The sequence below is a fragment of the Heliangelus exortis genome, chromosome 6 (assembly GCF_036169615.1).
Source record: "Heliangelus exortis chromosome 6, bHelExo1.hap1, whole genome shotgun sequence".
Taxonomy (NCBI): domain Eukaryota; kingdom Metazoa; phylum Chordata; class Aves; order Apodiformes; family Trochilidae; genus Heliangelus; species Heliangelus exortis.
Genome location: NC_092427.1, coordinates 15,946,690 through 15,972,187, shown reverse-complemented (window position 1 = coordinate 15,972,187; position 25,498 = coordinate 15,946,690). Strand labels below are relative to the sequence as shown.

General features: G+C 43.5%; 1 protein-coding gene across 1 annotated transcript in view; it reads right to left on the bottom strand.

Annotated features, from left to right (window-relative positions):
• The window catches only part of UNC80 (unc-80 homolog, NALCN channel complex subunit), a 119,772-nt gene extending 102,790 nt beyond the window's left edge, over nucleotides 1–16,982 (bottom strand). The window contains exons 1-7 of the mRNA XM_071746870.1: nucleotides 15,962–16,982; nucleotides 14,631–14,679; nucleotides 7,718–7,874; nucleotides 7,155–7,450; nucleotides 4,414–4,537; nucleotides 3,355–3,428; nucleotides 2,795–2,934 (exon numbers count right to left, since the gene is read on the bottom strand). Coding sequence (XP_071602971.1) covers nucleotides 2,795–2,934; nucleotides 3,355–3,428; nucleotides 4,414–4,537; nucleotides 7,155–7,450; nucleotides 7,718–7,874; nucleotides 14,631–14,679; nucleotides 15,962–16,053 — 932 coding nt within the window. The 5' untranslated portion in view covers nucleotides 16,054–16,982. The remainder of the gene's footprint in view (nucleotides 1–2,794; nucleotides 2,935–3,354; nucleotides 3,429–4,413; nucleotides 4,538–7,154; nucleotides 7,451–7,717; nucleotides 7,875–14,630; nucleotides 14,680–15,961) is intronic.
• Nucleotides 16,983–25,498: the final 8,516 nt, after the last annotated feature.

Here is a 25,498-nt window from a genome sequence, read left to right as displayed (position 1 = left end):
GGCTATCTGTCAGAAGAGAATTCCTTTAGGTATCTGGAGGAATGAGATCTGGGGTTTTTTGCCCATGGAAGCACACATTTGTTTTCACTCTGTCTTCAAACCACACCTCTGAACTGAGTATTTCTATGATTTCTGTATTCTATAAAAACAACAGCACTTCCATGAATTTTATTCTCAGGGATTTGGGAATCGTGTCAAGAACATCAAATATTTATACTTTTAAAAATAACATTTAGAGTATCAAGTCTAAAAAAGACCACTGGCAGGACACCTTTGTCTCTAGCTGGGTACCACCACTGTCTGAGACGACCTGTTCAAGCCCACAGCCGTGCAGTTCTTTAGGGAACAAGTAGCAACACTGCCCAGCAGAACCTCAGAGGGTTTAAAGTGAAGTGGGTGTCTGAAGTGCATTACTGGATCCTTGCCCAGAGCCACAAAACTGCCCTGTGCATCCAAGGCAGATACAGGACTGGCAGAGGAGAAGGAATTATGCAGTGAACCACTCGGGCTCACGTGAACCCTGCTCCACATTACACTCTTGGAAATGGGGCAGGTGGCAAAGCTGGGCTTGGAGCAATGTGTGCATCTAGAACACAAAGCTGCAGGAGCTGATTTGCTGCCAGTCCCACAGGTCAATATTGAAGGCACTTGGTGACTGCAGACCAGCCCATCTGTGTCAGCATATGTCACTATATGGAATCTATAGATCCAAAGCTTCTCCCCTAGTGCTGGAATCAAGGTAGAATGTTACAAGTTTGAAGATCTTAAAATGAGCTGTTATAAAAACCTGAAAAACTGAATTAAGAAGGAGAAAAAATAAAATAAAAGGAATAGATAGGAAACAAAAGGAAATATGCTCTAATGTTTTTCCTATAAACCTGATGTGGAGGCTGCTTTTGTCACAGTCAAGATTGTTCCACACAGATGCAACCTGTAAAAACTGTAAGAATAACCAAGATACTCAAAGCACCCCAGCAAAGGAAATAAAGCCCCTCAACTCAGTAACAAATGCAAATAATGATGCATTTCTCACTGGTCACTTTTAGAACCCAGATCTATGCCTGAGTCTAAACAGTCTTTCAGGGCCCCCTACATATGACTAAGGCAAACCCAAGGCACAACACAGCTTGAAGCAAGGCATGTTCTCCTTATGCAGTATTTGTCACACATATCCTTCCTGCAAAGTCTGTTTCCCAGGCAGGTTGTTCAGAACAGCATCTGCATAAAGAGCAATGGCTTTATCTGCTTCAGTGTTAAACATCTGTAAATGGAGAATTTCACTGAGTGGAGCAGGAATAATTACCCAGGGTAAGAGGAAGGAGCCATTTCCTCAAGAATTGTCTGATAAATCAGAAATTAAACAGTGCTTCATTTAGAAGGAAACTAAGTGCTGGTATCATCAGCTCTTGGTTGCCTGTGACTGCAGGGAGAGTGGAAAGACAGCCCTCCTTCAATCCCTGCCCAAGGACAAAGGAATACTGCGGCTGTTAGTAAGTAAACAACATTTGTTCCCCAGTTGTCTGTTGCCTGGCAACCAGAGCTTCCTGTACAGATTTAACTGATCAATGACTCCTGCAAATGAGGAGATATAATGATGCTCTCTTCCAAGCCCGTCTAAGACTTCATCCCCATAGCAACCACCAGACTCAGCTTGACAAATTGATCACCTGATGCTGTCTTCGTAAAAGGCTGCTTATTTTTTTAGGGCTGCGCACTCTCTGAGCAGTAGTGTTCAAGCACAGAAAGGCAGTTCTGTCCCTGACTTCAGTTTTAATGGCTCACATTAATACAAATTAAATAAAGAGCCACGACCAACAGCAGGCTTGATAGAAAATTCCGAGGGAAGCCTCCTCCTGACGGGATCAAAACCCTAGAGAATAATTTTGCCTATGAAAGGGAGCAACAAACACCCTGTTTGAGAAATTCGAGCTGTTCCTATACTTTATCCAGAAACCTGCTCCATTCCACATTTCTTCTGTCTCTGTAATGAAGCAGTATCTTATAACATTGTAGTGTTTTGGATATGACATTTCCCAAAACAGATAAGCAACAGGATAAAAATTTTCAGAAGGACTTTAAGTGACAGTCCTAAATCCCTAGACAAATAAAAATATAGCCAGGCTTCTTTCCCTCTTCACTTGCTGAAAATACTCATCAGCTTCATTTATTTTATGGCTCTAACAAACATCCAGCTCTACTGAAAATCTGGTTCTATTTTACCTGTCCAAATTTAAGTTAAAAGAAGTTAATTTATCCTTGCTATGCTGGAAACCCATGGCCTGAGCTCCACAGGGAGGAGCTGTTTGTGTGGCTGCCCTTCTCTGTTAGCCTGCTTCTTTGGGCCAATACTTTAAAGCAAGCTAAGCAGCAGGGTGGAGCAAAGATATAATGAAGGTCACAGAGAGAGGTCTGCAAAAATATTTTGTTAAAGGCAAATAAAATTTGATCAGGAGGAAGCTAGAAAAGATAACAGCTGCCTGAGGCTGAGTCTGGCTAAGTTGGGTTGAACCCACAGGTTCTTTGTTAGCATCTTTTATTATAAGAAACAAACATATTAGTAAAGACCAAAGAAACTGTCCCAACAGGCCAGCAAGAGATTTCTTAATGAAAGTGGTACTGAATATTGTGTCACCACCTTGTTCATCACCCAGAACAGAGATTTGTTGAATTGAGTTTGAGATAAACATCCAGCACACTTGGTGTGTGTGGGCAACAGCAGATTTTAAAAAAAGGACTTCTGTGTCCTCCCCTGTTGAGTCAGAGCAGCCAAACTTTCTGCTGAAGGGGTCTGTACCTGGGATGTGTGGTTCCCCTCTCGTGTGAGGTCTGGGAGGATAAACTTCCATCCAAGGAATTTCCACGATGACAAGCTGAAACAGTGGCCTTTGGAGGTACAGAATCTGGATGAGTTGTCTCACAAACCACCTGTAGTCCCTTTGGGTAGGTTTATAAAAAAGAAGGATACAGATATACAACTATATTTATCTCTCCCATATTAGTTTTCTTGCTGCAGTATGGGTTCAGACATGACTATTACTTAATCTATAATACCATGATAGTGCCATGAAGAAACTGATCAAGCTTGTGGCTTCTTAGTGTTAGATATTGTACAGGCAAAGGTTTCTTGGGCTCTTGCCCAAGAAAGTACAGCAGATTGGGCTCCCATATAGACCAAGTAGATTCTGACAGCTGTACTCAATACCATTGCAAGCAAAAACTGGGAGCCTTTGAAAGGACTGTAATTTCTGGAGATGTAATACCTAAGGGTAGTAACTGCAACTGCTGTTTCAATATTCATTTCCCCCTTCCCTCAGGTCCTAATTCAAGCATGTCTAACCTTAGCATAAAATTTACCTCAGTATGTCCACTGTCCAGATTGGGGGATTCACAAGTCACACTCTGGTTGTTGGTGGGAGAACTTCTCTTAGCTGAGAAAAGAAGTCAAAGGAGTACATTTCAGGATTCACCTCCAATATTAAAATGTATCAGTGAAAATATAAACCTGAAAAAAAATCCAACCCCAAAGCAGCACCTCTCTGCTGCAAACATCTTAAGCATTAGCCACAGCCAGAAAAAGAAAGGACTGCTCTAATACTGCACAGTACTTTAAACTGTCAACAATCTTATCTACTGAAAATTTATGTCTTTAAAGTCAAATTCAAATATAAATTTTATCCTAAGTTCACTCAACATCAAATTGTGTTTTCCTGGGCATACTACTGCCTTTTATTTTGGAGATCTTCCTTCTCCTATTTTCACATATCTCCAGTTCCTTTTCTAGGTTACATCTCTCAGGTTAAATGTCTCATTTGACAAACGCCTTCATCACAAGAAACACATGAATACAGGAAGTTTGATCAGTAATAATGTAGAAGAACAAAGGCATCACAAAGACTAGGATGGCAATTCTTGAAATTCTGTCACATCACAAGCTGTTCAGAACTTAATTAGTATCTGGCTGTATCCAAACAAAACATTTGAAAGTTTCTTCAGTGAATTCTTTTTTTAATTTGTTGTTTAAAAGAAAATTTAAGTAAATTTAACTTTTTTGTTCCAATTTGAGACAGCAATACTAAGATAAAAGGATCTTCCTTGGTATAAAGGAAGGTATAAACCCCAACTGCATCAGGCTGTTGTCTTTAGCAGCCAAGCAAGATAAGGTGAAAGGGGGTGTGAAGCTGACAGGAAATAACTCTTCAGTAGGGTTTCTTCTGTCCTATTTGTGATTTCTCTCTTTCTCATCTCCTATTTAATTGTTATACAGATATCATTGACTATGAGGGGAAACAGCCTCAAGCTACAATGATTTGACTAGTTCCTGTAGGATTAACATATTCCTTTAGATATGATGGCTAAAGAACTTGAGGCAGCATCAGGCAAAAAAAAGGCAAGGAGCTCAGGGAAGTTACAGACCTGTCACGATGTTCCTAATTGGTTTTACAAGGGCAGTGAAGGCAGAAACTTCAGGCTGCCTGTGTTCCCACATAGGCTGCCAAATAACAAGCCCACTGGCCAATCGAAATGTCAGGTCAGACTCCTGGAAAAACAAACAGAGGATGTAACACAAACATGGTCTCCCAAAGAATGTTGTTTCCAGTCTAGTAGGGTTGTAATTTCTCTGATGCATAGCTCTTACAATAAATAAATGACACCACATGCAGTTCTGTGGTCAGTATATGCTAACTCAAGGGTCACTGACACTGCTCAGCAAAAGAAAAAACATTTCATGTATAGCTATTAAAATAATAGGGAAATCTCAATGCAAAAACATATAAGAGGAATTCTCCAAATGAAGTTTCTAAACTAATAAACACTTTTTCCAGGACATTAAGCTGCAAAAGAAAACACAATTCCTGTGTCAAAAAGCATCTTTTCTAACCATATATGTTTTGTATTCCATCTCAGCCTTAGTAGGATTTACACTCCAAGACTTAAATTCTCACCCCAAAAGAAAAAGAACACTAAATATTAAATTAAATCCTAAATTAAATAATTTAGGACTCATGAAATGTAATAAATTACCATGAAACAGCGGTATCCAATAATGTTGTTATTATTGGCACTTTTAGTACCTGAGCTATGTCAATACAGAGACATTGCTATGACTTACACTTGTGCCATTATTGTTTCACATATACAAGTAACTGAAATAATGTAAATTAAGACACAGTAAATCTTAGAAGGATCAAGGTCCAGGTAGATACTTACTTGACCTAAGGTCAGATCTATAATAGGAGACACTGATGGTGGTATAGTCCAGCTGTGCCCACAAGGCAAACAAACATGGCAGTAGCAGTTTTGGCAGCATAATTATAGCTGCACTGCTGTCTTCTGTTGACAGCTCTCTGTGCCTCCATGATCCAGACAGAGCAAAAGGAATGGCAAGAGCTGACTGCCTTTAGTTTTCCATCCCCTACTCTTCAGTTGTGCCATCTTGTCATAATAACCTCACAAGCCTTGCTAGAAACTAAGCTTGGTTTTAATTCCTGTTTATACTAAGGAGCACCTTGCAAGGCTTTTGGACGCAGAAGTAAGATGTGTTGCATTTTGTCTTTGCACTGCTGTCTTTTGAAGTCATGCCAACACTTTTATCTTCAGTTGTTAAATTACAGGAGTAAACACATCCGCCTCAGCCCCCAAAAGCCTCTTCTTAAAACACATTGCTAAACACATAAAGCCTCTCAGAAGTCAGGAACGTCATCATTTAGGTCTGTCTGTGCAAGTATGTGTTATCTTCCCTAAGTGCATGCATTTTATTACTTTGGTTATCTCATCAGATAGTACTCTTCCCCTGAAGCCCCTACATCTCTGCAACACAGAGGGGACACTGGTGACTTAGGAAGCCAGCTACACGCCTCATTTACCTCACCTTTTTTGCACTTATGATAGTAGCATGCATGGTTCCAATGTTCATCACTATTGTAACTCTGAGATCTGAGATTTTTTAAGGTAAACCTGAGATATTGTTCTCAATTCCACCCTGTAAATGTGAAAGTAAATCCCAGAAAGAAAAAAATGGAAAAATGGAAACCTAATCTCTGATAGCCCAGGTCTACTTCCAGTTTCACTTAATTTATTCAAAGGGCAACCCACATTTGTGTGAGTAGCACTGGGAAGAATTCAGTGTTTCTTTCTGTCATGTCCCAGTAACTTACAGAGAAAATGTGGAACTAGGAAACACGTACAAAATATCAGGGCAAAATAAATTGAGCAATGCTGTACAAGAACTCAGTACCAGAAGTAGGCAAAGAATCTAGCTCTCCAGACCTGGTTTCATCTCTCTTAACCAAAAGATTATAGTTTATAACCAATGATCATATATTTTAATTTCATATCCTGTCATTTATAGCTCTTTCTTATCTTCTTCAACTGTTGCAGCATACAAAGCTGGATTAGAACAGGTAATGGCTTTCGTCACTTCATAATTTTATAGACCTTTTCCAAGCATGTACTCTCCAGAGCCAGTTCCCCTTCTGAAACCTTTAAGGAAACATGGGCTGCAGGGCAGCCCTCCAGAGAAACTAAACACAAGAAGCAGGAGTCAGAACATACAGAAAATATCTCCTCATGACACCACTCTGCAAAGCTGATGCAATCAGCATAAAACCACCAAAAGGAACCCCAGCAGACAGGAGGTCTGCAGCCTGATTTCAACTTCAGAACAAAGGGATGCTCAAGTGCCTTTGCCACTGCCATGCCTATACCCCTATCATGAGTTCCTGGTAATTATCTTCAAGATTATTAGTAATTACACCACCAAATCCCATGGGCAACCCCATGGTAGAATCTCTGAAAGCCAGCAAGGCGCTTCTAAGCAATGCTTGAGAGTCACTGGAGCAATCTAAAACTTACAACCCTTCCTGCAGGTTTCAGGGACCAAAGATTTCACAAGGGTCACAGATCTCTGGCATTTCCAAGGGCTGAAAATGGCTCACTTAGGATTTATTCCCTTTGCACCTGCCTGATGATGTGGCCTTTCCATATGGAAATATTTCATCCTGGTGGCAGTGCTATTCTGCCACCTTGTCAAAACATTTTCAGTAGTCATTCAGTGTACACTGCAGGCTGAATTAATTAACAATCACAAAGGTAGAATCATTCTTTTCCTGCTCATTTGTGTCTCCACATGTGTATCCCACCAGTGTTCCACTTACTTTAATCCTGTGGACAAGCGGAGCAAAAAGGAACACAAAGAGCTCCACTGTGGCCATGGAGTTCTGGAAGAACTTCCTCCTGTTGTTCTCCTCTTCATCAGTCACAGAGCTGGGCCAGGGATGTCCTGGTGATCCCTGGTTTTCAGCCTGGTGGATAAAGCCACTACTGCTGCCTCCCCAACTAGAGCCTCTGTCTCCAAATCTGTCATTGCTGCAGTCCTGAGGGGCCTCCAGAAGCATCCAGTGGAGAGTGTGAAGAAGCTTTGTTTCAGCTACTCCAAGCTTATCCTGATGTCCTGGATGAAAAAATGCATCATAATATCTCACAGGGTTGCCATTTACACAACAGTTGAGACTTTAGAGCACAACAGGCAACTGGGCATTGGGTGTCATGGTAAGCATTAAAAACATCAGCATTCTGTTTCATTATATTTGAGAGAGAACAGATGAAGAAAGGCAATACACAGAATGAAAACCATTAGAATATATTGGCACTCTTAGCATAACTCCATCATATTTTGACTGATAACTTCAGCAATGCACACACTCTGATGAGTACTAACCCAGCTTGTTTCGATTGGAGAGCAGCGTTGCAGTGCAGTGCAGCACGTGTGGGAGGGCAGCCTGGACAAGCTCCCAGCGAGAGATGCTCTGGATGGCCTCAGACAGAGCTGGAGAAAGGCCATGCAGCTTGTTTTCTACTAAAACTCGTTCAAAAGACTAAGAGCAAGAACAAAGAAAAAATGACAGCATATATCTATTTCTGCACATACTTTCTAGTGCATGCAACATTCTCTTTTAAAAACTTGTAAGATGTAAGTTTTCATTAGATGAGTAAAGGACACCTTTTTCCTGAAAGGCCCAGACTGTTGCTAGAGCTCACCAGACAAAGAGATGTTTTTGGCTAAGAAATGAATGGACCATGAGATATATTTTCTGTAGTAAAAAAGAATTAAAGCAAGTATCTCGTGCATTATTAAGTGTCAACATCAAGCCAGATTTACAGTTGTGCTGGGTATTAATCTGGCATGCCAGTAATCCTGCTGGAAGTCACAGGAGCTAATGAAGCCTGTGTTTGCATAGCCAAGTTGGATATTCTTCTCAAACACACATGCTCTTTCAGTTTAGTATAACATAAAGGGCAAATCATCAAAGGTATATGGGCCTTAGGAAATGTTTTCACACCCTGCCACAAAAAATAACCAGTGTACAAAATTTCGTGTTGAGCCATGAGGTAATGGCTTTGTGAACATTTAAAAGAGCTGATGGCTGCAGCAAGTTCATATTTTCCACCTCAAGCAACACAAAATAAGACAATCAGCCTTTGAAATCCCTAAGGAAGTTCCTTATTTCTAGTTCCTCCAGCCATTCCAATAAGTTCTTCCTCTTACCAGATATAAAGATCTCATTTTAGGTCACAAAAGCAGTTTTATTCCTTCACTCAAGTTCCTAAGCAAATAAATACATTACTGCTAATGTGTGACCCTGCATACAACAGCTTAGCCTTCTGGCTCCCTATTTGTTCAGAAGGTGTTGCACCGATTTTGTCAGGCTCTGGGCAAACAAGTAGCTGTTGGCATTAATGACCTAATGGATGCTTCATATGCCCTCGGTCCAGATTCATAAAGCTCATCCTTCAACACTAGTCATACTAATTTTTCTTGTAAAACCGGGGAGCTAATAAGAATAGCCTTAACTACAAAGAAGAAGAGCAAGAAGGTCATCCCAATGTTCAGACACTCCCAGACATGGCATGCTGAACAGTGGTAACATGTTCCTCTGCATGCCCCAGCAGCTGTGCACGTTTGCTGTCTCAGGTCATGGCCACATCTGCTGGTGTGGGCAGACAGGAGCCTCTCCATAGAGAGGGAGAATGCCCTGGAGCAAGCAGAGCGCAGCCCCATCCTGGTTTTACAGCATCCCCGTAACAGCTCTGCTCTGGCCCTCATGGAGGCAGAGAAACACATTTATCTGTACTTACAGCCTATAACACAAACTCCCCAATCACACCAGGCATAGACAAAGAGAAGGGGAGGTGGATGGTATGATTTACATAGATGTGTTTTGAGGGTATTCAGAACTGAGTGTGCTAATAGAGGACTAAGCCTGTAGCAACACAAATTGAACTTGACAATAAACATCAGAGCTGCCAATAAATGCTAAGTGTATAGAAAGTCACACTGCCTACCTACTAGAAACCCCAGGATTTAGTCAAAAAACTCAAGAGACAGTCTTCATGGAGCAATAGCTTAAATTAGAGGGCATCAGTTGTAATATGTGGGGAAAAAAAAACTGGCTTCTGGGGTCTTAGTCAAAAATTTTGTGCCACAGATTAGGTTATCAGCAATGTGTGTTTCTTAGCACCAGGACTGGACAACATGAGTACCAGGGAAAGGCTTCCTCAAATCACTTTTAGAGTGATCTGATGTGGGCACATTGTCTACAAAAGGAAACAGTTTCCTGCCGTTCAATCCTATCAGCTCAGGAACTGAGGGGAAGATGAAGGGATGGATGATGCTTGGTGGGGGAGTGAAGTACTTATTGTAAGGTCTGAGTATTCTGTTCCACTTAGAAACTGCAAGGCAAGACCCACAGTAGCGCTTGAGACCACATTAGTATAAAGTCAACAGATGTCTAGGACAAATATCTCAGACAAGTTTACCCAACCAAAGAGGCAAACAACACAGGAAAATATTCCCAGAAACAAGACAAGAGGTATAGGGTCAATGCTTAGTAACAAACAACATGAAGTCTAAAAAAAAAAAAAAAAAAAAAAAAAAAGTGAAAAACATGAGTTTTGTTTGTTTTTTGTCAAAAGGAGACAGGGTTCCATTCCATATTTGTTGCTGCAGCTTCATACTCCCACCTGTACTCATGCATTATCTCTGGGACTCACTGAAACATTCATTCAGCCAAATTAGGCCTCTGCAAGGGCTAAAATGAAATGCAGCCTAGACCTAAATAGTTCCTACCAGTGTAATGAGGTGAAGTAGCTCACTGAAAAGCCTGCCAAACACCAGTGCTGACCTAGGCTTATCAAAAGAAATTATCTCCTCACCTTCAGTAGAAAGTCAAACCATAAGCTCACACTTCAGTACAGTGACAAAGCTATTCAGTTTACAGAGGAAGGGGAGGAAAAAAAAAATCACCTTGAGCAGCAAAACTAAGCATGATGGAAGACACACTGTTGCTCTCTGGCTTTCCATCTGAGGTCTCTCTCAAGGGTATTTCAGTGGCATCAGGGAGGAATAATCCTCCAACACCTGCTTTCTGGAAGCTCTGGCCCATATTCTGCATACTTCAGAATCTCAAGAGGAAGCTTAGGAGTCTGCATCTATGCCTTTAAATTATTGTTATACTTAACATTTTGGATGTTCTTACATGGTTAGACACCACTTCTGTTCTTTCCTGGTCTGAGCTGAAAGCTAAATATATTTGTGTACCACAGTCAGCTTCTGGAACAAGCATCTGAGACAGAAGTACTTTATGTTGCCAGCAGCTTCTGCCTACACCAGATATCCAAGGTCCCCAGCTAGCACTTGCTGCTGTAGAGCCTTCTTTTTGGTCTGCTATGGCTCTACTCCAACTTTAGGACCTGCTACAGAGAATATATAGGTGTTAAGATGAAAAACCTGCTTTCCAACCCTCATGAACTGAACAGCTGCTGCTACAGCTGACAGGGGTTATCATGCTTCAATGAAAAGGCTGAATGAGAATGTATGAAGCTCCCTGTTAGTTGGAAAACAGATAATGTCATGATATGGGTCTGTCTGAACCTGAAGCCTCAGGGCTGCTGCTTGGCTAAGAGAACAGTTACCTACTTATAACAGGTTTGTCTGAGCCTGCAATACCCCACATGCCAAAGGAGGATAAAGAACATCTGCCAAGGTGGTAGTGAGGGAATTCAGTGTTATGCCTTAGCTGCAGAAAGGACAACCTCTTTCAGTAGTGCTGTGTGTGTGTGTTCAGCTCCCTGAGGGCCACTTACACAAGGATTTTTCCCTTTAGCCTGGTGGTGCCATCTGTTTTCACAGGGAGTGCTGGTCAGTCTTCTCTGGCTGCTTTCCCACTGCTCCTTTTACCTTCATTTTTACCAAGAACCACAGACCCAGGAGCAGCCTGTGTGTCACTTGGCTGCTGGCACAGGAATGGGCATCTGCCTGAAGAAGCCTGGACAAGCACACAGATTCTGGCTGAGCTTTGCCACAGTTTCCTATTCAGCTTTGGTCAACTTACATTAACTTCCCATGCTCTAAGCCCAAGGGAGCTGCATCTGCAGCAAACTGTAAAGTAGCAAAGGCTCAGCCAGGCCCTTACCTCTGTTAAACAGCTAGGAATTTGGGAAGCTCAGCACCCCCCTGTTCTGTCCCCTCCTGGGTGCCAGATAAGCTGCAGATCTCCTCCAGGGAAATAGCCCTAGAGGAGCTCACTTGAGAAAAAAACAACCTATCAAAATCCAGGAAGCTAGGAGAGCAATGCTTCCTGAACCAGACTTCTGTCTTTGGAGAGAAACTTACTGCCCTCTTCTTCAGAAGCTCAGGGTGCATCGTGGTGGAAAGCAGAGGCCATTGCAACTCACTTCAGAATGACTGGAAAGAACTTGAAGTGCAGACAGACAGTATTGGCAGTCAGGATAAGGTCCTCTGAGTAAGGAAGAGTTCCTAGAAATATCTAAAACACTAATCTAGGATTCCATAGCACGAGGGATGGTAAGGCTCTGTTGTTTACTAGACATTGACAAGCAATGAAACACAGATGCCAAGCGCTTTATTTACAGAAAATCCTTGTGTTCAAAACCTCAGTTTTCTGCAACCATGTCCATTAGCTAAATAAGATAAAGGTGGCCTCTTTTTAAACTGTGTTCCATATCTATCCTTCAGTCATTCATAACAACAAAACATATGACTACATTTGTAAAAACAAGTAATAAAAAGGAAAAACAGAAGAGGTAAACACAGAATTTACAGGATCCTCCAGAAAATGTCTGGGTTCTTCCATGTCCAATGCAATACAGGGTAAAAGAGTTTCATATTTTTCCTTGAGTCTCTTACCCTCAGCAAAAAAAAAAAAGAAAAAAGCATTAGCTTTGTACATCTTCCACATGAACTCCTGTGAGGTCACTTAGAGCTTTGACTCATGCATGTCAGAAATTACATTGGGTCAGGGCAGAAGAACTTCAGAATAGAGAGAAGGAAGAACAGGAAATCCATATTGAAGCACAAGAACATTTAGACTGTAAGACAATGAGTGCTGGAGGGGAGTAATATTTATCTTCAGACTAAATGCCATTGTTCATAGACAAGCTGAAGTCAGTGTGATTGTACAGGTAAGGAAAACAAGGCTATGAAGGGGTCAGGTTTATTCTCAAATATTAAAGTAAAAAGCAAAGCTCAAAGAACCAGTACAATCTGCTCTTGCAGACCAGATGCTGTACTCATTGAATCTAGGCCCCCAGCATCTGTTTCCTCAATGCACAATATGCAGCCAATTCCACTGCAGCAAGCTTAGAGCCAAGAATAGTAATAGAACACTGCACAAAATTGTGTTGTATGCATTGTCAGACAGGTAACAAGCTATAGACACATCTAGAACAATTCTGGCTAGAGAATTTTAAGAGGACAGATCATATAACTGGTGCACAGTATTTTTAGGCACACGAGTCAATACAGTGGTGTTAGATAGTCAGCTTGACATTTCAGAAGACAAGTCAACAACCTGTCAGGTTCCAGAAACCCTGTCCCACACAGGCATGCAGCACTGCTAATCCCCTGGATAATGCAAGAAGGTGCTGATGTGGGCAGATATTCCTTTGCATTGACAGGGAGAGAGCAAAAGAAGGAAGCAGATACAGCAGCTCAGGCTGTATCTCATCAATTGCTCAAAACTAAGACCCACCTTAAAAGCTTTCTACCATAACTTAATGACTATATTAAGAATTAGAGAAGAATCAAGTTCTCCTTCATCCAAGGGATGGAAGTGGATTGAATCTTCTTCAACTGTTTTTTCAGCACTCTGTTTGCCTTCACCAAAGCATGTAATTCATGTTGCTGATGGCTTTTTGGTTTTGTTTTGATTGGGTTTGGGTTGTTTGTTTGGTTTTTTGGATCCTTTGTGGATCTTTTTGTGTTTGTTTGTTTTCTTGTTGTTTTGGGGTTGTTTTTTTTGTGTGTGTGTTTTTTTTTTAACACTTAGTAAATTCTGGTATATGCTCACAGAAGAAAGGTGCTTTAGGATCAACCTCAGAGACAGAGAGGAATATCTGCTGCAACAGCACAGCATAAAGCACAAGGAAGTCACAGACATATAGGTACATCGTGGAAAATGCACAGAGAAGGAACTTTTGTTCCTCTACCTTTCTCTGTTCACAGATGAAACCACAACCTTAAGACTGAGACTGTGAGTAAAGGACATAAGGCAACAAGCTCCATTTTCTAGCCTCTGAACAAGCAGGAACTGTCAGTGCTATTAAATCAGATGCTTCTTGCTCCATATGCCAGGACTAAAAATGCATTTTACTCACTAACACACTAAGCCAGAAGTCCTCTGTAATGATGTGGTATCTAGTAACAATCCTGAAAAATTTATGGATTTCTTAGAAGAAAATTAGTCAGCAGCAAGTAAAGCTTCTCCAGCTTCATATCTTGAGAGAAGGGAGCCAGAAAATTGCTGCAGAGAGACTCAAGTACTTTAAACTATTAAGATACATGTCCAGACCAAATTTTTCCAGTCTGTCAAGTTTGGCTGCAACTGCTTAATGTACTTTAAGTCACCCAAGGATCAGCAACATTTCAAGGAACTCTGAAATTCCCTAGACATTCATCTTATTTTAATAGGTAAGACTATTTTAAGACCATTTTATTTGAACTTGCTGTGTGCAAGTTTATTTGAACTTGCCTTCCCTTTCTCCTCCTGTTAGAGAGTAGATTGAACTTTCAGTCAAAATACACTAGAAATAAGAATTATTAGCATCTGCATAAGAACCTCTCTTAAATTATGCTGCTAAGATATGCTCCCCCTGTTTTCCAGTAGGAGAGGTATTTTCATCTATTTTCATACAATTGTAAAGTATTGTTTAGAGCCTGTTATTAATATTTAGATTTTCAACATTTTAAGGCTGAAAAAACTCCACTAATCTCAAACTGAAATTACATCAATCTCATCTGAAAGCACATACACACAGGATGAACTGCAAGTTCAGACTCAGATTGTCACAGCTCAGTCTGCCCATACCAGTATGTACTTTATTTAATTACTAATTAGTTCAATTCCTAATATCCAAACAATATATTTTTGTTGTGACTAGAGATGCACATGATAACCAAAGTTTTTAGGTGGGAAAAGGCTTTTGTGACAAAAGTACAAAATCAAGCTGAATGGGATAAACTGGGAAGCTTGCTGATCAGCCACCATGGTCAGATCAAGTTGCATGACAAGTTAGTTATTGATAAGAGTTGAAAAACAGAAACATGTACATACCACACAGGAAGCTTCATATTGTTTCCCCAGTTTAGGCCTTAAAAATGCACTGGAGGAAAGGAGAAAAAGCATTAGAGACCCAGTACTTCAAACGTGGATTTTTCTAAGTTATTTTTAGGATTTCTCACACGTCAGAAGGTTGTCAAAAGGCTGAGAGACTTAGTGTAGAGGAAGACATAAGGCCAAAACAATGTTTAGATGGCTGTTGATGACATCTGACAAAATGCTGTTACCTTTTCTAGAAGACAAAAGTATCCACACCGATACACCAAACAGCAGGTAATCCACCCTCAAGAAGAGTCCTGTTCCCCATGGATAAAATCTTCCATCAGACAGCTGAATACTACTGAACATGCCCTGACTCTATTTAAGCCAGAAATCCATTTGCCAGTTTTGTCTTAAGAATTTTGTATTTTCCTCCATAACTGTTGATTCGTAAGGTTTATCATGAAATGCAGGCCTGTACCCTGTAGGCAGAGAACACTCACCATCTACAGTCACTCTCCTCCAGAATGGGATCAGAGTTAAATATTTAAAAAAAATTAATCAGGTCACCTTTTTACACGTTTTTTCTTATTTTTTTTTTTTTTTTCCGGGGGGAGGGAGAGGGGAAGGGGGTGGTGTTCGGATTTTGTTGTTTTTTTTTTTTATTTAGTTGGTTGGTTGGTTTTGGGGTTTTTTTTTTCAAGGACACTGAAATTGTAGAGAAAAAGGGTTTTCTGACTGAGGCCTTAAATTAGAGCCACAACCTTCAAACCTTCCAACCTCCCCCTCAGTCCCCAAAATGCTTCAGTTTAGAATTCTACTAAGACAGGATTTACAAGGAACATAAACCCCCAGCCATACATACAGCCTCCCCTTCACAAATCGTTACTTCTCCAATCCAATGAAAAAAGGTGAGATTTTGACGTATCTGTTTGCATGCTGACCTCTTCAGGCATAGACTACACTTCCAGAACAGCTGCAAACATAGATCCAAGCAAAGCAGCAAGTCTGCTGCAGTGCTGAGCGTTGCTGCTTCTGGTACCAGAGCTCCAGAAGTCCTCTTAAAAGTGGGAGTGGGGAGAAGGGACAACAGGGAGGAGGGAAGAGATGCATAAACACATACACACATGTGGATGTTTTCAGTCAAATCAAGAAACTGCCTCCAATCCTTCCCACAGCCAGGATACACACAGATAGAGCGCAAAGAGAGCAGTTTCACTGCTTCATGTTGCAGCTGCAGTAATCACTTCCTCCCCGTCCCTCAGCAGCAGCTGTCCTGCCCCCCTCCCCACTTCCACTGCCTTGTTGCAGCTGTATCCCAAGTACCCAGGGCTTACTGCTCTCACCTGGTTTGCCTCCATAGGAAGGTCTGGATGGGCAGAGGGATGCCACGGCCACTCTCCTGCTCCTGGCCCTCTGAGCTTTTTCTTTTCACCATGATGCTGATGACAGCTGCTGCTGCGAGTCAGTTTCAGCAGCCGTACCAGCCGGGATCTCCCATGGCCGCCTCTTTGCTCTCCGTAACTCTTTACCCTCTTCCCTTCATCCTCTGCAGCCCACCCTCTCCCTCTTCTCTCACACCTCCCTCAGCTTTGCCGGTGCAAAATGGCTGCAGGAGGCAGGGAGGAAATTGGGGAGCGAAGATGTCCGCGTCCCTCTGCTTCCTCCCTGCCTTCAGCACCTCCCTCTGTGGACAGCTCCCCGCTGGCGCTGAGGGGGCGGGCGGGTGGCGCGGGGCGGGGGCGGCACCGCCCCGGCCCTCCCCAGAACTTCCAGAGCTCGGGAAGGAGAGGCGGATGCTCCTCAGGAACACGGGCAGCGGGAGCAACAGAGCTGCTGGTGCTGGTGCCGCTGCCTGTCTGTCCCTCTCTCCCTTCATCCCGCACCGCGGGAAAGTTTGGAAGCCGCGCAATCCGCAGTGAGGGGAGGAGGCAGAGGCAGAGCAGCCGAGGGCCGCTGGGGCCCGCTGACGTCTGCTTTGCCGACCGCCTGCGGCGGGGACGATTTCAAACAGGTGCCCCTGAGGCTGACCAACAGAGCTGCTGGAAACCTGGTGCCGTCGCTTTCATAATCTGCATTTCCTCCCACCTGGGATACGGTTCTTTCTGGTGCCCAACCCATGTGCTTCCTTACAGTGGCAGGCTGGTCTTGCTCTCCACTCGTGGAGAACGTGCATGGTCTACATATTCCTAAAAACTCCCTTTGGCTCGAAGTGAGCTTGAAGACAGTTAAGTAAAAGCTATTCTGTTAAACAGAACCTAAACAATATGCTTAAAAACAAAAAGTAATATAATAAATAATTAAAATCACTAACCCACCAGAGTGCTGAAATGCTAAACCAGCTTGTTTTGTTTGTCCTCTTCATTTTGGTTTTTTTGGTGGGTTTTTTTTTGTTTGTTTGGGGGTTTTTTTGTTGTTTTTTTTTTTTTTTTGCTAGCATTAACTTTATCTGCTGGTGCACAGAAGGAAGGCCTGCATGTCCACAGGATTAGCTTGCTCAGACAGGGAAGTTTTTAACTATTATTTTCTTTCCTTCAATTAAGCAAGGTAAGACAGGGAAAAAAATAATCTTGATTTCTAAAATGTTATGAGAACTAACTACAGAGGGAAGCCAGTTAAAACAAATTACTTCTAAATGTGAGGTATGTATTGAAGAAGTTTCTCTGCTCTACATCCCTTCAGTTGATCCAGGACTTTTAAAACAAGGTCTTCCTGTTCAGAAAGTAAATGTCAGTTTGAATTCCTACCAGCATAGTCTGACACTGGACAGTCAGAAGTGAAACACAACAAACACAGTGGGAAGGATAAACATATTTTAAAACTATTGGTTTTTCTAGTTCTGTAAGGTGTTATGAAATTCTTGAATAAAGTATAACCTCATTTAGCAAGAAATAAGTCTCATACTATTTGGAGTTTTAGTAATTATCAAGCAGAAGGGTCACTACTCTTCCAAGAAACATATGAGGACTAAAGGAAGTTTTGATGCTATTCACATTTTAAGAAAAAAATATCTGAACTGATCTGTTAATGTCTCAGAAAGTGCAAGGTCAGTGTCTTCCTCCTAGACAATCACAATGTGAATAACTAGAACTTGTAGTTTCCCCACAGTTCAGAGGACTGCAAACCCTCAGCCAGGGAAGAAGGTTTGCAGGCTAAGGGTGGATTATGCAGATGTAATTTTAAGCACCAATGCCATCAGACATTTTAGTCAGTTGTAGTATTGAAATGGTTTAATACACTTCCATTCTCTCAGTAGCTGATAAGCCCAGTTTACATCTGGTTTGTGGTTTGGGTTTTTGTTGTTAGGGTTTGTGTTTTTTTTAATATTCCCTTCATTCTCCTTATTCCTGCATTCAAAACCAGTCATTTATAATATCTTCCAGTTTGCTGTTCTAAGCCTAAACCTGTTATTCCCATGCTCTGCAACACAATACAAAACAAAACACAAGAGTAAAAAAAGAGTACTGCAGCTTGCTTGCAGAACATAGCCAAAATCTCAGTGTGGTCAGTCCAGAGCAGCTGCTTAGGGGTAATCAGGTGAAAACATGAATACAAAGCTCCACAAAGTTTAGTAGGAAAACAATGACACTCAGTGGTTTCAAAGCTACCCAGGTTAACATCATTGTTGCCCCTGAACTGAGGCAGTCCTAGAGAGCAGAGTTTGAAGCCCACTAGCAGCACTTCACTAAGCCACGAAGTCCTCTCTTCCTTGTCAACCTTCCAGTCCTCTCTACTTGGATGAGAAGCAGGAGTGGAGCATGCATGAGGCAACTGCATGCTGGCCCCACATGCCTGATGTTAACTCATTCAGAAATCAGGAGGTCAATATGGTAGTAACTCTGCTTGGCTTTCTGTTACATCCCTGAGGGACTCTTTAGGAGAAACAAATAGCTTTGAAGCATAGTGTTATTTTCCTTACTCTTTCTTTGTCCATACCTAGCCCCTTGCCCTGTCACAAAGCCATTAGTAACTGGAGAGCAGGTAGCCCAACAGCCACTGAGAGGCCACTGCATAGCTACTACTTTGTAGTAATTGAAAATGTAGCTGCAAGTTGCAGCTCTAGTCAAACTTCCCATTTTGAGTCCAGAATATCACTCTCCCAAAACATGCAGCCATAGAAGACACCTACATCCCTGTGTTTGTACAGAGGTTTGATGTTACAGAACTTCTGATGCAAACCAAATCAGAGAGCAAGGAGAAGATTATCAACAGCTGGCACTGTCATAAGAAGTCACAAAGATGTAGATTCTCCAGCCCTGCCAGGCTGTGACCAATGCTGCAGGAAGTGGCAAAAGTGGTTTATGTTAGACAGTGGTTAGAGCTCAACTTTGTTCTTGTTTTGGAGACACCCTGCACACCCCACCACCACAAAGGGCGTACAAAGCTGAAGTAATCTGCACCTATGTAAATGAAACAGCTTGCAGCTGGGGAACTGCACGTGTAAGAGCAGAAGGAACTTTACAGCCTGCAAGATTTTAGTTTTCTCTCTGCTGAATTCCTGCTTGCATCAGAGGCTTTCAGATTTGCAGTCGGCACTTGACTGTACCTAAATACTAACACCACACTGGGTGCTGCAAAGAGAACATCTTCCAAATCAGTCCCCTGCTAACCCTTACAATGGGGATGGAGGGGAAGCAAACTCTTCACAGAGGTCAGTGTAGCAGAACAGCAAGGAGTCCTGAAAATTCACCAATGCTCTTTTCACTGGGCTACACAAACACCTTAGGCTGGCACAGAAACACAGGTCTGTCTACCTGCAAAAAAACAAAGACTAGCGCAAGAAGCCAGTGTGTGAGAGTCCGCTGATCTCACTGATTGGAATTTGCCTCAAAAAGACAATTTTAAAGTGAGTAGCCCCTCACTAGGCTGGAATATACCTGGCTAAATTGCTGGAATGTTGCAAGACGAACCTCTTTTAGGACACGGCACTCCAAGGTCCAAGCAGGTGTTCCAGCAGAAACCTCACGAATAGTGCTCTGAGCCTATAGCCCTGGGGGCTGACCAGCCTGGATCAGTGCTATTGCTCCAAAAAACAGCTAACCCCTCTGCTGGCTTGCTCAGGAAGGAGCTGAGCTGGGGAGTTTGAGCCTCACCTTTTATTGGCCCCCTAATCCTGCTCATGCGCAGCGGGGGCCTGCCCTAATCAGGCACAGGTGGGCTTAACACAAGCTCATGCCCACTACCTGGCAATTAGTGGCACCTGGCTGCCTCATTTCACTACACTGGAATGGAGTGGGAGGGATGCCTGGAAAGAGGTCAGAACTAATGGCTGGGTGGAGACTCCTCCCCTTTTCTGAGGGTCAGACTTCCATGCTGGGAAGCCCCTCCAGGCATGACTGCCCTGGACAGGGTGGAGGAAGCCACCTTGCTTATACTTATGCTGATGTACCTGGCTAAGGGGGCTGGAGCAGAGCCTGGAAAGAGATGAGACCTGGTGGCTGTGTGAAGATGGAAATTCCCTCCAGGCAAACCTGTCTGCAATGGCTCTGGCTGGGGTGAGGAGAACACCTGGATTGTGCTGATGCCGATGAACCTGGCTTCTGCAGCAGTTGAGTGACAGCTGAACAAAAGGAACTCAGGGGTATATATGGCTGTCCCTGCTGTGGCTGTCTGGTCATCTCTTGACCCACTGCCATCTCACATCGGACCCTGTGCAGGGTCAGCACCATCTTGAAGAAACTCGCTGGAGAGCTGCACCCCTCCTGGTGACTCTGAGACTCTCTCTCTCTCTCTCATATCTTCTCTTTTTCCTCTCTCCCTCTTCTGCCTGGCAGCATATTCCCCATACTTTCACAAGGTTCTATCATTTGCTTGTATCAACTGTCAAATAAAAATTTGTGCTTGCACCCAACCCTCAAAAGTTGGACTTTGTTCTCATGGATCCAAAACAAAATGAATTTTAATTTTACTCCAGAGTGTAACACACTGCTTTCAGAAAGCAGGCATGAGGGGGGAGTAAAGGTGGTGTCATTACTTCTTTTGTGCTCCAGCAATTTGCAGCCCACCCAAGTGCTTGGACACAAAAGATGTCCATGACACTATTTCCATTTCTTTCCTTGTTTCACACAGCATCAGTCTGCGATCCCCCCAAATCACATGATTCTGCTTTACTTATTACACAGTTTGTGTCTATACACCCATTACAATAGGGTTCAGTCTTGGTCCAGACACAGTCAAAGCTAGCAGCCTGCCACAGGGTATGAACACTGAACAGAACCTGAGAGTGAACTTCCCACTCAGGAGTGGCCAGAGCAGGGAACCAATCTAAAAGTCACTGTCTCATTCTTGCTTTCATGCTGATGCTTTCCAAGTTCTCAGCCTCAACCCGTGCCACACACACTCCCAAGTATTTGTGCCTTTAAGTCATCCTTGACTTAAGTACCCTTATTGCCTTTGTGCAGAAAGAACCAGAATTTGAAGTCTCAGGAGTATCTTGAGCCATTCTGTTGTACAGCAGCCTTTCCAAGAACAAAGCTAAATGTACACCCCAGAGAAGACAACAATTATTTGGCATGCTCCTGGGAGCTTAACTCTTCCCTAGTCACCAAAAGCCTTTTGTCCTTGGCTGAAAAGGCCCATTCAAAAGATCCTTTCTTTCTTGGGATAACCAGTCACAGAGTCAGCATTGATGGATGTCACTCATTTTATCCTCTCTTATATGGATCTGTCAGGTAGAAGCAAAAGATATTCCTTCATTTATCTATTTATCTTCCTCAGAAGACTTGGGACCTTTTAAAATAACTACACTAGAACACAGCAAGAGCATCAGCAGAGCACAGGCACAGAGGACTACTTCCTTGGCATGTGCTGCCCCTGACATCAGTGTGAAAAGCAGGGCAAAGGCTGCTGTTTTAGCATGGCATCCATGTACACCCTCTTTGCACTGTCATGAATTGTATGAGGTAGAAATACTGGGGAATTTAAAACTCAGGTCTGATATTCTTCTTCCCTGGTCTTTTGTAAAAGTTAAAGAAACCTAGGAAAGCTCTGCTTTCTCTTTAAGGGCTTCCAAATGCACTATGAAAAAAATTCAGCTAAGGTTTTTCAGAAGCCTCATTCACAGCTCTTCTTGCTAGCCTTGCTCAAACACAACTATGCATTCAGAAATAAGGATAAGCAAAGCCCTGAAACTATCAGGCTTACTGCTGTTGCTATGTGAATTTGGGAGGGAGCAGACTGTAGCCTAGCTGGATGAGATTCTACAAGGACATTCAGATATTTAATCTTTGGGCCACATTTAGCTGAAATCAATAGAAATGGCATAGCATTCCATGCATGTGAGGATCATATTCCAAAACAGAGCAGAAACACAGGTGTTCTCCAGTCACTGCCAAAAAAGTTATTGCCTTTGCATAATGTTCATGCAATAAACCACATTTAATTGCAATTAAATACATAATAGGTGCAGGTTATGATCCAACTAGATGAGGCAGGGAGAGATGACACAAAATCCTAGGGATGACATAGGGAGGTGTCTGGATAAGACTCGTGAGGAGTGGGAGAAGCCAGGTTTCCCTGTCAGGGTGTCACGTCATACCTTGGATCAGGACTCTCCAAGCTCCAAGTATGTGACTGTTTTGGCAGCAGCTGCAAAACTTTTACTCCTTTTTGACAACTCCCCCCAAAAAAACTCCTTCTCCCAAGCCCCACCATCACACCTTTTCCACCTTCTTCCTGGAGAAATGGTGGTCTTTTTTTTTTTTTTTTTTTTTTCGCCAACCAAGCTGCCAAACATGTCTTCCTCTGCATTCCTCAGAAAAGAGCTGAGAACTGTCTCCACCACGTTTCCCCTTTCAGAACAAGGAGATTTGAGACACAAACCAGATTTGAGAGCCCCTCCATCAGGGCTACACCATCTTTTACCTTCAAAGCAGTACCTGGGACTGCTCTAGGTGAAAGCCCTTCTGCCTGCCACTCCGATCTGATCCATTTCTCCAATTTACCTACCTGTGTTTTCTTCCACATTCCTGTGCATGAGCTGTGACTAGGAGAGGATGAACAGCTTCCCTGTATATCTAGCAGACACTGTGGCAGGATTTCTGGGGTTCTTGCACTTTCAGAAGCACTGTATCCAATCAAGGTTCCATTCACATCTTCCACTCACCTCAGTGCTCCCACATCCAAACCTGCTAGCAAATTACATCCTGTATCATGTACCACATACAATAAGACACAACAATCATAGAAATATAACTTCTTTGAAACCGCTTTGAAAGGAGGAAACAGGTTGTTACCAGTTGTCCTGAACCATTGCTCTGCCTGTGAACGCTTAACTCAGGATTTGCCCTTTTATTCTCAACCTCTTGCTGCTTTTCCTTTTAGTAAATGATATATTAGTTTTGCTTTGTGCCTAAACATCCTCAGGAGGGTGCTTCTAATGGATAATTAACAACACTTAGTTATGCCTCCAGGTAGTTTGACTGCACTTATTTATGAATATTGCAGCATTATGTGAGCAGTCCAGCTCACTCAGGGACTGGGAAAGTTAAAGCAGTCTACTCAGTTACTTTTATTTCCCTCCTACTGCTCAGGGTCCCAGCCATGTTCAGATGATTCTTCTGTTAGCACATCCCCCTGCTGCTATCCAACTCTGCAGAATATGCAGATCTCACACAGTAGCTGATGGTAAAGCTCTCATTTCACTGGTGTCCTTGCATCTAAATCTGCAAGGCACAGGCTTGAAACCCCTCCAGGGCAGGCATCAGAGCAGAGGAAGGCATCAGAAGCAGCCTTACTTGAGCAGGTCCAGAACAGGCAGGGCAAAGTCAGGAAAGTCTGAGAGGTGAGGAGGCTTCTGAGATTCCCCACAACTCAGCCCCATGCTGAGAAGGCACCTGGTCCACACAGGTGGTTTAGGGCAGCACACAAACATTTTCTGGAATATGTTCCACCTGCAACACACAGCTGCACTTTCTTTCTCCCTGAACTGAGCCAAGGCAAGGGTTGATGCACCATTGACAGACTGAAAAAACCCCACAATACTTCAAGTGCCTCTCAAGCTTCAGGCTGTTTCACTGTTAAAAGTCTTCAGGTTCACTCAGGATCTCCTGATCCACAGCTCCCAATCAACTTTTAGATCCACACCATCCCCAGCAGGCTGCAGGAAGCCATCCTCGAACACCCTCTCCCACTGAGCTGTGTCCCTGCTGGTGCATGAGGTGCTCCCCAGGGCTGTCAGGGGAGGGAGGGAGCGGGGATAGGCATGCAGTGTCCATCGCCTCACACCAACAGCCACACAGCACCCACCACCTCACACTAACGGCCACACAGTGCCCACCACCTCACACCAACGGCCACACAGGGCCCACTGCCTCACACCAACGGCTGCACAGCACCCACCACCTCACACAAACGGCCACACAGTACCCACTGCCTCACACTAATGGCCACACAGTGCCCACTGCCTCACACTAACGGCCACACAGTACCCACTGCCTCACACCAACGGCCGTGCAGCACCCACCGCCTCACACTAAAGGCCACACAGTGCCCACCACCTCATACCAACGGCCACACAGCGCCCACTGCCTCACACCAACAGCCGCACAGCACTCACCGCCTCACACTAACGGCCACACAGTACCCACCACCTCACACCAACAGCTGCGCGGCGCCCACTGCCTCACACCAACGACCATGCAGCACCCACAGCTGCTGACGGCTCCGCTGCACTTACAGCCCAGTGGAGAGCGCTTCACTATGTGTGGGGCAATGGCCGCCACTTGCTTGGCCAGGGACCCCGTGAGGCAGGGGTTGGCAGCTGTCCTGGTTTGGGCCAGGATAAAGGTAATTTTCTGTTCTGTACTTTTGCATTCAGCTACGTCTCTTGTAAGTAGCTGCACTTGCTGAAATTAACAGCAAGTTTCTCAGTCAGTGTCTGCTTCTGGGACTGATAACACTCAATGCTTATAGTTACAGCTAGAGACTGGTGTGCAGAACCAAGAACACTGCTCAGTTCAGGGGAACATTTTGCCCTCTGGAAGAAGACAAATAGTGAAGAGGTCACACCTGAAGCCCTCCTTTGGGGAGGAACAGACAAGATAAATGGCCAAAATTGACCAAACAGAGTATTCCATCCCATACCCATCATACTCAGTATAAATTTGAGGGATCACAAGGGTCAAACACCTTCCTGCTTCTCCTTCTTTACCTGTCCCTGTTTGCTTTGGCATCCTGGGAGGATTCCATCCCTTCCTCTGCCTGTGGTCCTGATCAGTGCCAGCCTGAATCCGTGTGTTCCTGCCTCCAGCTCCCGACTGCTGCTGACCCCAGAAGTCCAGCCTGGACTTTCCCAGGGCTGCCCTGCAGCCTCAGTGGTGACATGAGAGTTATTGGGGGGGAAGAGGGGAGGAATATGGTATCAATTTTCCTGTATATTTGTATATATTTAGTAATTTTTCCTATTTATGATTACTGTTTCATTAAAGCTGTGTAGTTTAGTTTCCAACCCATAAGTCTCTCTCCCTTACTCTCTCTCCTTCCTTTACCTGGGAGGGGAGGGAGATTAATAGAAAGCATCTCTCATTTGGTTTGATTGCCAGGCCAGTGTTAAACCCTGACAGCAGCACTCAGGCCCATGCCACATCAGGGCCACCAAGGGCAGTGGCTCCTGTCCGATAGGATAAGGACACTTCAGCCAAGCAGGAGAAAGTGGTGGAGCCATGATGGAAAACTGTGACGAGACCCCACCATTGCTGGGCCTCTTCCGTGGGCCCGCTCTGCCTGGAGCACTCAACCGCTCAGTACAGAGTGACACTAACCCTCACCTCCAGGCTGGGATGCCAGGATGAAGGAGAGAATTATGTATTTACACAAAGAAGGGAAATATTACCCTGAAGAAGAGGCCACCAGCTGTAAAGACTGATTCTTCTGGCAAGAATTAA